This window comes from Dipodomys merriami, unplaced genomic scaffold (genome assembly GCF_024711535.1).
Source record: "Dipodomys merriami isolate MVZ:Mamm:240054 unplaced genomic scaffold, mDipMer1.0.p SCAF_36, whole genome shotgun sequence".
Classification (NCBI taxonomy): domain Eukaryota; kingdom Metazoa; phylum Chordata; class Mammalia; order Rodentia; family Heteromyidae; genus Dipodomys; species Dipodomys merriami.
In genome coordinates, this window is record NW_027205159.1 from 4,137,083 (window position 1) to 4,153,002 (window position 15,920).

Here is a 15,920-nt window from a genome sequence, read left to right on the forward strand (position 1 = left end):
AGTGGCCATCTCTCTCTCAGAGTAGCTAGAAATAGTGACATGTCCACACCAGCTTGTAGTTTACTGTGCACTCGTTTTCTCCCTCTCTTCTGGGACTTGGAGGCTAAGTTCATGCCATATCCCAGCTGCGCCAACTGAGCATGAGCACACAGCACCTGTTAGTTACGTTCATTCCAGGCTCTGTGGACACTGTGGGCCATATCAGGTGGGAGGAGTCTCAGGCTCATCCTTTTCCTTTGCCTGTTTTTCCTCTGTTCACTGGCTTTCAGTTTCACTGCACTACTTTCCCCTAGTTGCTCATGTGCACTCATCCTTTGGTGGCACCTTTTGGGATTCTTTCTACATTGTCATCTCTGTTGACCTCCTTTCCTCTGTGGCTTCACCTATCATTTCAGTACAGGTAGAGAGAAACAAATTCCAAATCTGTACTCTCTGTACATGGCAGCTCTGTCTTGCCTCGTGTGGGTTGGGTGGAGGAATATCAGCTCAGGTTAGAAAGTTGGTCCTCTCAAACATCATGGTTCTCTTTCAGTTTTTCTCTTTGCTAATGGTACCTCCGTGTCTTCCAGGTAATTCAGACTCAAGATCTGGGGTCTTGTTGATCCCTTCCCTGTCTTCTTTTATGACAATGCCCAATGAACTGCTGAGTTCTATGGTCTTCCTCTACAGGACCTGCCTGTCTCATCTGTCCACTCCTCTCCATTCCACTAAAATGGTGGAGCATTTTCAACTCAGATCTTTAAGGTTCAGTTATCAGGTTCAGATAACTTGCTTTAAAATTTTTAGCTGTGTAGCCACAGAACTGATTTTCAACAACTCTGTGCCCAGGTTTCCTTATCTGTGTAGTGGGATTTTGATAATACCTTCCCTAGAGGACAGTTGTTAGGAATGAGTTGGATTTTCTTTCTATTTTTTAATTGTGCAATGTCGCATACATAGGGGAAGAACAATAGACATATATAGCACATAAAATTACCATATATCAAATGCATATAAAACCACCACCTAGGTGAAAAAATAAGCATTATCAAATCTAAAGAGACCTCCATGTATTCTTACTGATTTAATACCTCTCTCTTATTTAGATAACTCCTTCTAACTTCCAGGAAAGCCATTTCTTTGCCTTTCCATTCTTTTAGCCCTAAAATTGCAATAAAGTATTGCCCTTTTTGGGGATTTGAGAGACTTAGATGATATGATTTTTTTTCTATGCTGTACCTCTTCTCTTTGCTGTTCTGGGGTGTGTTGGTGCACAGATGTTGTAGTGTGTAACTGTGGTCCATTCATTTTACATGGAGGACTGTTAATCCACTGAACAACTGGGTCACTCTTTATTCATTCTACAATAGTTACATGATCATTTGAATGGCTTCCAGGTTGGGACTATTAACAAATAATGTATAAAAATTCCTTTGTATATGTCTCCTGGTAGCATGTCAAAGTATCTCTTTATGCTATATAACCAAGAATAGAATGACCAAATGAGAGTCTGTCATTAGCTTTCCTATAATGCCATATTATTATTCCCCAATTTATGCCCTGTCCCCAATAGTATATGAGGGAATCAAGTGAGATAATTTGAGATAATTTGGCAAAGATAATTTTAGGACTCATATTTAGTGAGTCTTAAAAACTTGCATTTTTTCATCTCTTTGCATTTCCTGACTATGGCCAAGATACTATAAATATATGGTACATGTATTACTATATACTATATATCTTCTGGTAATGGTGATTGTATTTGTATCTCTAAGGATAGCTGTCATTCTGCCAGTCTTCTGCATGGGCATCAGTGTCACCTCTTTTGCCTGGGATGAAATTGACACACCTGGCTTGGAACTCAGGGCCTCCCCAGTCTACCTCTTCCATTCATTGCCTGTCTCCTATGTTCCGTGCAGAACAGAGTCAGATCAGAAATGAGGAATGGCCTTCTGTGGGCCTCATAGTTTGCTGTGGACAGCAAGGACAGAATGATTTTTCATCCATCGAACAGCAAAGAACCTGCAGGTGTCTCCTACACTTTGGCACTTCCCTGTCTTCTAGTAGACATGTAGTTTGCCTTAGGCCAGCTACATTAGACACAGAGCCACCAGAGAAGAAAGAGGGAAAACTATTTGTAGGTCACTTTGGAGATTCCACGGAATCTGAAGTGGTTATCATTTGAATCTGCCTCAATCTGTAACTTTGAGAACTTTATCTGGTAACCTATCCCAAAGCTGACTAATGGAGATTTCTGATCTCTGAGTATTGACTAGCTGAAAATGCTGTGTTCAGAAGAATTTTCAGGCCAATCTGGGCCTCAGAGGAACTAATGTTATCTGTTGACACCTGTCTTTCATGTGGAAAGAAGAGGGATTATTTACCCTTTTTTAAGCTGATTAAGAAGCTCTTTCTTGCTAAACTCATCTTGGTTCCTACCAACACTCCTTGCACAGTGCACATTGTTTTATTTGCATTAAGCACCCACTTTTTTAAAAAAAATAAGTTTTTTTATTGTAAAAATACTGTACAGAAGGGTTACAGTTACATGAGCAAGGTAATGAGTACATTTCTTATCAAGCATGGTTGCCTCCTCCTTTGTTTTTCCCCTACCATCCCCTCTCACTTCCACAATTACGCTCCCCCCGCACCCCAATAACACCCTCTTAAACCCAAGCTTACTGCTGGTATACTTGGCTGGCCACTTCTCCATGTGACTTCCTCATTTTTCTTGAAGACACCTCTAGGTTTGAATCATACTTGGTTTGTTTGAAGCTGGTTGACTAGAAAGTTGTTTATATTGGCTGTGTGCTTCTGTAATTTCTTTTGGTCACTTGTCTGTCATCTCAGGTGAAGGCTGCTGGTAGCCACATGATCTCAAATGGTAAATAGCATTTTGGATAGGGGTATTCTTATTTCTATTTCAAAGTATCTACTTCCTTTCACCTTATTCATTAATGTTCCAATTCTAATGAAACAGGGCAGATGGTATCACTACTCCTCAACATAATAAATGATGAACTCCGGAATTTCAGAGCATCACTCCTGTCTATTTGCCAGGGGCTCTTTGAATCCCATAAATATTGTGGACATGGTCTTCCTGGCTTGGCTATTTGCAATACTAAAAAATCTCTGAAATATACACACACGTTTCCCCAGACACAACTACTATTCCAAAAGGAAGAGGTGGTGTTATCACTCCCATAACACTGTCAAAGAGAAATAAAAGATGGAAGTAAGGGAGACTCCCTCTCATGGTTAGAAGCCAGAGGTTGTTGGGAGAGATCAGGACAGGACTGGGTACCAGGGTGCGCAGCTGTTTCATCAGGCTGCACTGGACCTTACCCGATGTATTTGTCTATAATTATGGATATCCTTATATGGAGATGAGTATTATATAAAATATACAAACAAGTCTGTCATCTATCTGTCTATTATCTATCAGATATCTATTCTCTCTCTGTCTCTATCTCCTCTCTTTCTCTCTCAGGTGGGGTATCAAGCAAATTTCCCATTGTTGGACTCAATCAGGCTGTATATCTAAGACAAGCAATAATACACAGGAAGTCTTGAGCCTCAAGATATTTACAATGTGGGCTGAGACAGATAGCAATAAGCTCCTAAGAGGATATATTAAAAAATGAAAGTACTCTGAGACTTCAGAAAAAAACACTTCTCACCTTTTCTTCTTTTCTCTTCTTCTTCTACCTCCTCCCCTATCCCACCTTCAAGTCCAGTTGGGAGGGCCAGGAAGGGTACAGGAAAGAAGTGGCTGGTGAGATGGAATCTAGAAAAGAAGAGGCTTTCTCTTCCCTTTCCCTGTTCCCTTTTCCATTCCTTCTTTCCTAGAGACTCCTTCTTGGGTAGCACAGATTTGAGCTGTGGCAAGGCTAGAGAGCCGCTTGGTTCCTCTTCTGGGTATGTGGGAGAGGTGGCTGGGGACTCAGAAATCCAGAGGAACTGGTTTTGTTCTAGTCATCTCCTGCCCACCTCCGCCCTCACGATTGTCCTGCAGCATGCTCCCTCGCAAAGCTGGCCCTGTGCACCTCTTCTGGGAATGACTCTCAACTAGGCACCCGGCCTTGACACTGATGACCTAAGAGTTCTGGTGAGGGACTGACTCAATAGCCACCTCATGGAGCTGGAGAGATGGCTTCTAAGGAGAGAGTTGGTGGTGCCTTCTAGAGAGGAGACTTACATTGTTCAGACCTGAGGGACTTGAAAGCAGCCTAACAGGACTAAAATCAAGAGCCAGATCCTCTTCTGGAGAGCCTCCTGCTCACCACGTGGTTTCTGGACATGCGGCTTTGAAATCAGCTCATGTACAATGGGAGTCCTCTAGTGTCCACCATCTGTAACCAGCGCCCTGCAGAACTCTTCTCTTCTCCCAAGATCCCAAGAACCCACTTGATTCAAGCCTGTATCTATTATGGAACTATCAAGAAATGTTGAGACAGTATTCCCCTTGAGGACTAAAATATTTTAATCTAATGTTTCTAATGTGTTTTGTATACCTAAGGGATCTAATAGACCTTTTGATGTTACTGAGATTTTTTTTCCCCTCTGTCATTTATAGCTCCAAATTTTCAAGCCTACTTGATTGGAGGGCTAGTCACCTTGGCAATTTTGGTTGTATCTGTTCTACTGATCTACAACAATTTTAAGATTGACCTGGTACTTTGGTATCGAAGTGCTTTCTATTCTCCGGGGGCCATCGAAGGTGAGTAAGTTTCACAAAATTGGCATCTGCTAAGCTGTATGGCCATTTGAAATGTACTTTGTCATGTTTGCTAAGCAGGGCTGTCATGTTTATTGGCAATTTTGGCTGTGAGGATCTTTCTGGCACTTCCTTAGGCTGCAAAGAAATGATTTTGTCCATGATCAGCATCTTTGTCAAATACAGCATACAGGCTGGTGGTTCTGGGGAAACAGTAGTGAAGCAGCAGGAGAAGTCTCCTCCTGGGCCCACTGCAGCTGTGTGAGAAGGTCTCCCATTCTTTGGTGCTTACAGTAAGTGCTGTCTACCATGGCATGTTTTCAGAGATAGGGCAGAGAACAAGGACTACGTGGTTTTGTACCCAGAGGGACTTAAAGTGTTCAGATATCACAGATGGAGAAAGAAGCGTCTGAACTTGAATTTTGAGTTCTCCATGCACTCTGTGTGAAATTAGAGAGACAGATAATTTCCTTCTATTTCCTAACTATAAGAAGGAAGAAGGAAGAATGGAAGGGAGAGAACGGAGGGAGGGAAGAAAAAAAGGAACAGAAAATAGAGGGGAGGGGGGAGAGAAGGGAATGATGGGAGGGAGAGAAGGAAGGAATAAAGGAAGAAAAGAAGGAAACAATGAGGGATGGAGGGAAGAGAGGGAAAGATGGGAAGGAGGGAAGGAGAGAAGGAAGGAAGAAAGAAGGAAAGAAAGGAGGGAAAGGAGGGAAAGATGGAAGGAACAATGACCAAATTTCCTTCACATGGTGCTGAAGGAGTCGCTGAGCTGAAGCTAAGAAAGAGGAACCTGTGGTACAGGGGCTCCATTGCTAGTCTGGAGGGGAAAACAAGCCCTGGCCAGCATGCTCTGGGGCCTTAGTGGTGCCTGTGTTGTGCCAGCGCTATTTGATACAGAAACGCTGTAAGGGATAAACATTGATCACTATTGTGATGGTGATTTTCATTTTGGATCTCAGAATGGACTTGATGTCCTAAAGGCTGCAAAAAGGAGAAATATATCTGTTTTAACATCCTCCATTTGCCTGAAAACTTTGAGGAAGAGTCCAAAAAAGTTTTTACACAGTTGATCAATGTGGAGAGGAGCAAATGTTTACCATCTTAGGTAGAGACTTGCTGACCAGAGAGAGGAGGAACTGCTACCAAAGCTTCCTTTCAGAGTTGCTAGAACACAGAAGTGCGTTCTTCACTCCTGCTTGCCTATGAGGATCATAGCACCAATTATTGCCCACATTTGATAAAACAGGTGCTCTATCTTGAAATGTATCCCAAATTTAGTATAGAAATCAAAATTAATGTTAGGCATCAGTAGTTCATACCTGTAATCTTAGCTCCCAGGAAGCTGAGTACTATGCATTATGGTTTGAAGCTAGCTTGGCAAGAAAGTCTGTGAGACTCATTTCCAGCTAACCACCCAAAATTCTGGAAATGGTCAGGTGCTGGTAGCTCATGCCTGTAATCTTAGCTACACAGTAGGCTGGGATATGAGGATCACGATTCAATGCCAGTCCAGGCAGGAAAGTCTGTGAGACTCTTACCTCCAACTAACCAATAAGAAAACTGGAAGTAGAGCTATGGCTCCAAGTAGTAGAACATTAGCCTTTAGCGCAAAAGCTTAGGGACCGTGCTCAAGCCCTGAGTTCAAGTCCCATGACAAATTTTAAAAAAGAAAAAAGAAAAAAAGAGCTGGAAATAGAGCTGTGGCTCAGTGGTACAGAGTCTTGCATGAAAAAGCTCAGAGATGACACCCAGGCCCTGAGCTGAAGCCCCAGAACTGGCAGGCAGGAAGGCAAGCAGATAAGCACGCACGCTCACACACACACACACACACACACACACACACACACACACACACACACACACACACACACACACACACAGAAATTAGACTGGAGTCTTTGTGGTTATCATGTGCAAAGCTATGGCTTTCATCCCCAGCACAACCCTCATGCCCAGCCCCTCCCCCCAACTCCCAAATTGGCAAGCCTTGAGCAACATAGAAATCCATGAAAGCCGCGGGGCTGACAAAATGCAGGTGCCCCCCACCCTGACATACTCATTAGCACTGTAGATGGTTAGGTGAGGTGTGTGCATTTCTGGTTCTGGCCGTGGCCATGGCAGAGGCCGCCCTTCCTAGACCTCTGTGACATCCCAGCTGCCCCGGCTGCCTCTGACAAAATGATTACTCCCCACTGCTGATTTCTTCTGACATAGATATGAGGGGTTTGATTGCATTCTGTTTCCTGACAAACAGGGGACTGTATTGCTTTATAGGCTCTTTCTGGAAGCTTAGGCTGCTCTGGCCCCTTGGTATTTGTCCCACTGACTCACTGGGACTCCCAGAATTGTGATTAAGGCCATGCAGAATCCCTGATGAAGCTGCCTATCAGTGAGGTTGAGGTTAGCAGTGGGAAGGGGAGTAGTGACTCACCCAGCAGATAAGATTCAGGGAGCTCTGCCCACTGATGAGGCCAGCCACAGTACAGCTTCTGTCAGACATGTACTGGCTGGCCTGAGGATCTCATCAGAAGACCTGGCAGGCTTGTTTCCTGTTCTTTTTGTTGCTGTTGTTGTTGTTTTTGCATTTTCCCCCTTTAAATTTCATGAAGTGTATGTCTTGCTGGTGATGAAGGTTTCTAACCCTCAGTCCACAAGAACCACCCTGCAGTAAGTAGCCCTCTGAGTGTTGGCTTTAATCATGAGCCAGCGAAGAGACTCTGAGGTAATTCTCAGTTTATATCTTCTGAGGAAACTTGCTGATTTCTTTGGGAACACAGCGTACTAAATGGTCAGTGAAAAGAGGAATACAGAGAAGACATGTCCTTGGGATAAATCACTTGCTCAGAGGAGGTTAGTCACCCTTATGAGGTGAATGTAACTTGTGGTTTAGTATGAGTCTGGTGGAATACAGGGTGTTCTGTTTCTTCAAGTCATAGGGATTTTTCTGAATTCATCCATCAGGTGTGCCTGTGTGAGCCAGAACGGCAGGATCTGTACACACATCTACGCAAATGTGTGTCTCTTCTTACTCAAAGTAGCTTGACAAAACGAAATAGACACAAAGGGAAACACATGGAGAATGGTACAATAAGTCAGGGTTCAGCAGAGCTAATGATACCTCTTAGTTGTTAAAGGCGAATTTGCTTTCAAAGTCAAAGCAAAGGTGGTTCATTATATGCTGGTCCTCCAGAATCTTTCAATTGCTTATGAGAACTTCTCGATTTTTCTGCGACTTATTTCCAAAAGATATGTTAAAGAGTCCTGATTTAAAAGGGTTTATTGTAAGGAACCTTGTCCACAATAATATTCTCATGGTACCTATGATGGTATGTTTTATGTGGCTTGTTTTCTAGAGTCTTCTATGCATGTCGGGATAAACACACCCACTCTCATGAAATTTAGTTTAAGGTACTTACATAAAGGTCAAATTGAACCTTTCAGATTTTTCTACAGCTCTGAGTTGATCAAGTCTGAAATGTAGCAATAGTACATTGAAAGAAAATGGAGAATCAAATAATCTTTTGACAATCTTTCAGACTGCCAAAAGTATTCATTTACATAATATTAGTTTACACAAATGTATTTTGTGTGTTTTTCATAAAATATATAACATGAATGCGTTCATCTATATATGCTAACAAGGGAAGATAGAGAGTTTTAACATCACAGGCAGAGTTGAATCTCCTTGAAAATGGAAGAGCTTGGTCATGAGGAAGCTGTACTGTCACCTCCCCTTTCTAGAGAGTGGGCAGTGTGAGAGGTGGCTAGCATGGCCCAGTTTCCTCAGAACACTGTGTAGTGAGTTGAAATTTCTGAAAATTTCTTAATGGAAAAGGTCATTGGGAAGTATCTAACCCATCACCATTTACTGCTCTGTTACCTCCCTTGCTGCTATTCTAGTAACTGGTAGGAAGCACCTCCTGGTTTAAAACAATCATCCATTATACGTAGGAAATCTTTGGGCTAATAATGTGGACAAGCACGGTGGGTCCCTTTCAGGTCCAAGGCTTCAGCTGGACCACGGGAAGTTGCCTTTGCCTATTAACCTAACCTTTCTTCCCAGGAGCCTCTTCTAACAGTCAATCCAGGTGGCCTACTTTGGGCTTTCTCACATAAGCACCTAGCTCTTCAGGGTGAGGGTTCCAAGAGTCAGAGAGTCAAAGCAAAGCCATGTTTTCTTGTGTTATCTATAGCTGGATTTCTACTGTCAATTCCAGTATATGGTTCTACATTCAGTTACATACGCCTACCTGATGTCAAAGGACTAGACATAAGCACATGCGGTCTCTTTGTGAGGATGTGGCAAAGTCTGAAAGACATGTAGGACCAGAAGTATTGTCCAGGAGGCCATGGATAGAGAATGTAGTCAGGGAGAGTTGCACAGTGCTAAACAGGAGTGAGCTTTTTGAAGTTTCCTGCTTCCAGGTTTTGTTTTGGCCTCATCATAGATGACGGTGAGCTCAGATTCAGATTAAAGCTGTGTGCTTTGGAGAAATTATTCTATCTTTGTTGGGTTCACCTGCCTTCTTAAACATTGAAAATTCACCTGTGTCCTTCACAGTTGTGATTGGGGGAGACAAAACCGAGAGGGCTTGGCGCCATTGCTGAACCTGACTCTTCAAAGTCAAAGGGCTGGCTGGGGGCCGGTAGCTCATGCCTGTAATCACAGACACTTAGGAAGCTGAGAACTGGAAAACTGTGGTTCAAAGCTAGTCTAGAAGGAAGAGGCCATGAGCCTCTATCTCTAATTAACCAGCAAAAAAGATGAAAGCATGGTTCAAGTGGTAGAGGGCCAACAATGAGCAAAAAAGCTGAGAGCATGAGACCTAGTATCAGCACAACAGATAAACAAACTAAAATAAAATGAATAAAATTAAAGCTGGGCACTGGTGGCTCATGCCTGTAATCCTAGCTACTCAGGAGGCTGAGATCTGAGGATCGCGGCTCAAAGCCAGCCCAGAGTCTATGAGACTCTGATCTCCAATAAACCACAAGAAAACCAGAAGTGGTGCTGTGGCTCAAGAGGTAGAGCGCTGGCCTTGAACTGAAGAGCGCAGAGACAGCATCCAGGCCCAGAGTTCAAGCCCCACGACCAACAAAAGAGGGAAAAAAATGAATAAAATTAGGGAGCAGAAGCAAAAAAGCCAAATGGCTCCAGCAACATCTTTTTTTTTTTTTTTTCTTGAACTCTGGGCCTGGGCGCTGTCCCTCAGCTCTTCAACTCAAGGCTAGTGCTCTACCACTTGAGCCACAGTGCCACTTCTGGTTTTCTGAGTGGTTTATTGGAGATAAGAGTCTCATGGACTTTCCTGCCAGGCTGGCTTTGAACTGCGATCCTCAGATAGCCTCCTGAGTAGATAGGTGTGAGCCACCAGCACCGGGCTTACAGCAAAATTTTTTGCTGTGTTGGTCAGTGAATTACAAATTCATCATTTGAAAATGATGACAACCCTTGCATTTTGGGAAGAAGACAGAAGAAGCTATATTTTCATGCAAAAGCCTAGGCAGAAGGCTGGTAATATAGCTCAGTGCTTGAGTACATGCCTAGCTGGGTTTAGTCCCCAGCATAGTGAGGAACAAAACAAAACGGAAAAGCTTAGTCAGGAAAAAATGACCAAGGTATTGAGACATTTTTTCTATTTAGAGTTATTTTGGAAGATGCAAAATTTTTTGCCCCAACTCTTCTATATATATATATATTTTCCAGCCAAGGGTTTGAACACTGGGCCTGGGTGCTATCCCTGAGCTTTTGTGCTAAAGGTTTCTGCTCTAACACTTAAACTACAGCTCCATTTCCAGCCCACAGACCTTTCTGCTTGGCTGGCTTCATACTGGGCTGGCTTCAAACTGGGATCCTCAGATTTCAGTCTCCTGAGTAGCTAGGATTATAGGCATGAGGAGAACCTTTGTCTTAGAAACTTGTCTGGTTTAGGAAAAGAGAATATGGAACCTAAGCATCCAAAGGAGAGAACACTTGAGCAAAAGTGTGTGGTTTGTTTTTAGTCAGAGCCCGTGGAAGAAAAGCAATAGAGTGAGAGAAGAGATGCATCGGCTACAGATAGGAGAGAGGAGTAGGAAAGCCTGATGTTGGCTATAGTTTAAAGACCAGGGGACACCTCATCTGGAGATGGACAGACCTCCATCCAGGGTGGACAAAACACCAGCCCAACAGACACTCACTCAGAGACAAAAGGATAAACAATACCAACATTTTCCATGGGAAAACTTAATTATTTCTAAAAAGGTAGAAAATGTGAGAACTTTCTGATATCTCTCTCTTTCCCTCTGCCCACCCCCCCACCTCCATTTTTTTTCTTTCTTTAAAAACCTTCCAGCTTTGGAAACTCAAATGTGAGACATTGAATTGTAGATAGGAATGCATTCATTTGTTTTTTTTTTGAATTGGTGGTCCAGTTTGGTGATTTCAGACTTGGTGATTTCACAGAGGTTGTAATTGTTAGGGTTTTGGCCAACTCTACACCCAAAGCAATCGTTCCTTTAATATATGCCCTACAATCCCACTCACCAAAAAGCCGAATCTTCCCATGATTTAGAAACTCCCTGTCCCAGTGTGGATGCAGCCTCTTTGAAGAGTCTCTGTCAGATGACTCTTCATTCAGATATTTGCCATGAACTGACTGAGACTTCTCTCTACAGGGGCCATATTGAAAGTAGAGCAGGAAGGCTAAGTCCTGACCTCTCTTTCATGACAAGATGTGAGGAGGGGGCTGGGAAGGTGGCTCAGTGGTAGAGCACTTGCCTTTCATGCATGAGGCCCTGGGTTCGATTCCTCAGCACCACCGAAGCAGGAAAAAAAAAGCCGGAAGTGGTGCTATGGCTCAAGTGGTAGAGCGCTAGCCTTGAGCTGAAGAGCTGAGAGACAGCGCCCAGGCCCAGAGTTCAGGCCCCGTGACTGGACCAAAAACAACAACAACAAAAAACAAAACAAAACAAAACAAAAGATGTGAAGAGGCAGAAAGAGTGTGTAAGCATGTGCACGATTGCATGTGCATGTGTGCATATAATGGTGCATGGATTTATATGTGCTTGTTTGCACAACTGCATGAGCATGCATGTAAACATGTATATACATGAGTTTGCATGAATTACCATTATTCATGGAATGCCCAAGAAGAGACCTGAAGGCCAGCAGTGGTTGGTTTAAGAACTAATAAAATAGAAAAGGCAGCATAGATACAGGCTCTGTATACATTTTAACCAGAGCGAAGATGGCAAAAACTGGAAGAATACAAACGTGTCAACTTCATTTGCCAATGTTAGAACAACTCCTTTCTCTAAGTGTTCTTTTTAACCTAATAACCTCCCATGAAAAAGGGAAAAGGAATAGGTCAGATGTCTTTTCGGTACGCATTAGGCTGGCTTTGAATTTCCAAGCAGCCTGGAGCTGTGTTCAGCTGTTCCCTCTCACACCTGTTTACCCTGCACTCAGACTCTCACTTTTTTTCTGAACCCTTCCCAGCCTGACAGATCTAAGAGATGTGCACATCCTTTGTGAATTGGTTTGGTGATTAGAGGGATGAGAGGGAATTGCCCTTCTTTCTGTTGATTATGTTCATTTAGTTGTTGTCATCTTGTGGTGCCTTAAGCTGTTTTACTTTCGTGTCGGTGAACAATTAATTGGTGTGGCTTGTTCATCGCTGCATTGTAAATATGTGCTCAGTCTTGTCATGGGGGTGTGTGATGTTGGGTTGGGTGCTCAGTACCACAGAGTATACTCAGTAGCTCATTTTCTCCATGGTGAATTTGCTGTTGGATCTAACTTTGGAGTGATTCAACCTATCTTTCGTGGTATAGTTGGGACCATGCTTCTTGCCCAGGACCTGCTGAGTTCTATCTCAGGCAGCAGGAACGAAGGCCTAGAGGACTTGGAATGGAAATAGGAATTTCAGGAATGATTCCACCTGTCCAGCCTCAGCTTTACTCCCCAGGGGTGGAGATGAGGCCACGCCCCTTCCCCCCATCTGTCAGAGGTCAGCTGCAGGAATGAGATGTAGTGACATGGCAGTGTCCAGTCTGTCAGAGGGATGCTCAGAAGTTACTGAACCCAAACCTAAAGGGCATCGTGGTAGCAAGTGAAGTGTCTACTCATTCACCTGAGGAAATGGCCTAGGTTCATTCCACCAACTTGTTTCATTTTCTTTCCAGACAGAAAGCTGTATGATGCCTACGTCTTATATCCCAAGCCTCAGAGAGAAAGCCAGAGCCATGATGTGGACACACTGGTGTTGAAGTACCTGCCAGAGGTGCTGGAGAAGCAGTGTGGATACAAGCTATTTATATTTGGCAGGGATGAATTCCCTGGACAAGGTGTGTTTTAAGTGAGGTATAAGACAGCAAATGAATAAAGTAAGAGGCTGAGTGTGGTGGATCACATCTGTAATCCAGGCAGCAGGAAGGTAGAAGGAAGAGGATTGCAAGTTCAAGTTCAGCCTGAGATTTACTGTGATCTCCTCTCTGAAGAAAATAGAAGGTGTTTGGGGGAACCTCTTTCTTCCTTCACAGATGCCAGCTTGCTTTCCCTTCCTGAGGTTAGTCTGTGACCAGAGCCACCAGCCTCTATGTCCGGTGGTAGACCCATACTTTCTTCTTTGCTTAGGCTACAGCTCCATGCTGGGGATTCCTACCTGTGATGCTCTAGGTCTCACTTTGGAGTAGAGATATGGCAATGACTGAAATGAAGCAAATGCCCTGCCATGGACCATAAGTGCCATTTTGCATCCGTTGAAATATGCAAATAAAATCTTGTTTAAAGGTGGTTTTAGAAAGCTTAACCCCACCAGCTTCGTTTCTACCTAAACAAAATGGAAAGTTTTCCTACACCTCTTCCAGCCAATAGGAGTGTCTGTGCCTCTAGGTGATCCAGTCAGTCTTTACCTCAGGGTTGGTGTGTAAAGCAGGAATGGGGAAGGTTCCCAGACTTAGCTCAGAGGACCAAACAGAGGAGACCAGCATGGCGCAGGTCACTCATCACACTCAACAGGAAGCTGAGTTCCATTTTATACCCTGGTCTGCACAATACAATGACTGAACATGCCTGTAATCCTAGCTACTCAGGAGATGGGGATCTAAGGATCAAAGATGGAAGCCAGCCCAGGCAGGAAAGCTCATGAGACACTTATCTCCAATTAAGCACCAAAAACCCCCCAAAAAACTGAAAGTAGAGTTGTGGCTCAGTGGTAGAGTGCTAGCCTTAAGCAACAGCAACAAAATGCTTAGTGACAGTGCCCAGGCCCTGAGTTCAAGCACCAGGACAAGCACACACACACACCACACACACACACACACACACACACACACACACAACTGAACACTAAAATAACGTATTTTCTACTCACTAGGAAATAGTATTCATTTGCTTATTCAACAAATATTTACCAAGTACCGCTGTATGTAAGGTTCTGCTGCCAGCACTAGAAATACAAAAATATGCCAGCTAGACAAAGAACCTGTCCTTAAGAGGTGATCATGGTAAATACTCATATGTTATAGAATGTGATTGCAGGTCAATGAGTGCTTGTAGAGCTGAGGGTTTAGAGGGTTTTCTACTTCCCTTCCCAGTTGGTACTGTGTTATTCGGTTTAATAAATTAGTCATATAAATCCTGACTGTTCTAATAACTGTAGTAAACAAGAGAGGAGTTTTAACACAAGGTTAACATAGCACTTACTCACCCCCCATTCTTTTAAACTGTTTTTTTTTCAAAAAAGATATATTCATCATCTAATACATACCAGACTGTCATGAGACACACTTGTTGGATGAACAAAGAGATCTAGCCACAGACTACCAGAAAATGTACTCCATGATCATAGAAGGCCAGTTCTTCAGCAAAGCCAAGAGACTTCACAGAGTAGTGACAAATATCTGTTCATTTCTTCTTGCCTCAGTCATGTTTATTTTAAGGTCCATTTTCCCAGGGTTCAATTCCACATTCTCAGTAGCACAATGATTCCGCTGCTTTAATCATGTGATCTTCTAAATCTCTTCTCTCTCCAGCTGTGGTCAATGTCATTGATGAGAATATCAAGCTGTGCCGGAGGCTGATGGTCATTTTAGCTCCAGAATTGCTGAGTTTGGGCCTGTTAAAGAACTTGTCAGAAGAACAGATCGCTGTCTACAATGCCCTCATCCAGGATGGCATGAAGGTCATTCTGATCGAGCTGGGGGCCATTGAGGACTACACTGCCATGCCTGAGTCAATTCAGTACATCCGACAAAAACATGGGGCCATCCAGTGGCGTGGGGACTTCTCAGAGAAGTCCCAGTGTGCCAAAACCAAGTTTTGGAAAAAAGTGAGGTACCATATGCCACCCAGAAGATGTCCCCCATCTTCTTCAGTGCAGCTGCAGAGCCAGGTCCCCTGCAGCTACAGGGGAGGGGACAAGGAACTTGTCACTTAGTGACGGACAGTTGGCCAAGGGCATCTCACTGGGGCTGCCTGTCCCTGGCTTATTGTTCTGTGCTTGTGAGAAGCTCTGTGTTTGTTCTTGTTGTTTGTTTGATTGAATTACTTCCTTGGAGAAAGACAGGCCTTATTAAACAACCAAGTGGATCCTGAACACTCAGGGATACTAAGCATGGGACAGAGAGAGAAAGCTTCAGGATCCTGCAGGACTAGGTTGCAGAGGGCTGCAGAGGTGGCAGTTCACATATTAGAAAGCTTGGCCTTTGTGTCTGAGAAGGAAGTCTGATGCCAGGAGAAGCTCATGGTAGTTTTCACCTGGGGCCTACAGAAGCTACTTTCAGACCACCCACACCTGGGCTCCAGGCTTTAAAGGACTATACAGGAATTCTCTTCCAATACCTTTTAGACAACTATATCCTCTAGACTTCTGGAGAGCACTTGAGAATCAGTTATCACACGGAGGTGGTGTGATTCTAGTCCAAGAAAGCAAGCTTTTTAAAGTTTTATTGTTATTTTTAAAAATGCACTGGGGTGTGAGCTCAGGGATTTTGCACTTACGAGGCTTGCACTGTATGCTTGAGGCACCGTTGTAGCCCTTTGTTTGCGAGTTACTCTTGAGATAGGGTTTTGTGTTTTGTCTGGGCTTGCCTGGATTTCAGACCTGCTATTATGCTTTTCCTTCTAGCTGGGATGACAGGTGCATACCACCACATCAAGCTTTATTCTCCCAAGATGTGAGTTTCCATCTTTTGGCCCTCTCTGGCCTCAAAGCACAATCCTCCTACTCTCTGC

General features: G+C 43.6%; 1 protein-coding gene across 1 annotated transcript in view; it reads left to right on the plus strand.

The window, feature by feature from the left end:
• Il1rl2 (interleukin 1 receptor like 2) overlaps positions 1–15,204 on the plus strand; it is a 33,971-nt gene extending 18,767 nt beyond the window's left edge. The window contains exons 7-9 of the mRNA XM_069988427.1: positions 4,556–4,699; positions 12,869–13,030; positions 14,720–15,204. Of these exons, the coding sequence (XP_069844528.1) occupies positions 4,556–4,699; positions 12,869–13,030; positions 14,720–15,123 (710 nt within the window). The 3' untranslated portion in view covers positions 15,124–15,204. The remainder of the gene's footprint in view (positions 1–4,555; positions 4,700–12,868; positions 13,031–14,719) is intronic.
• Positions 15,205–15,920: the final 716 nt, after the last annotated feature.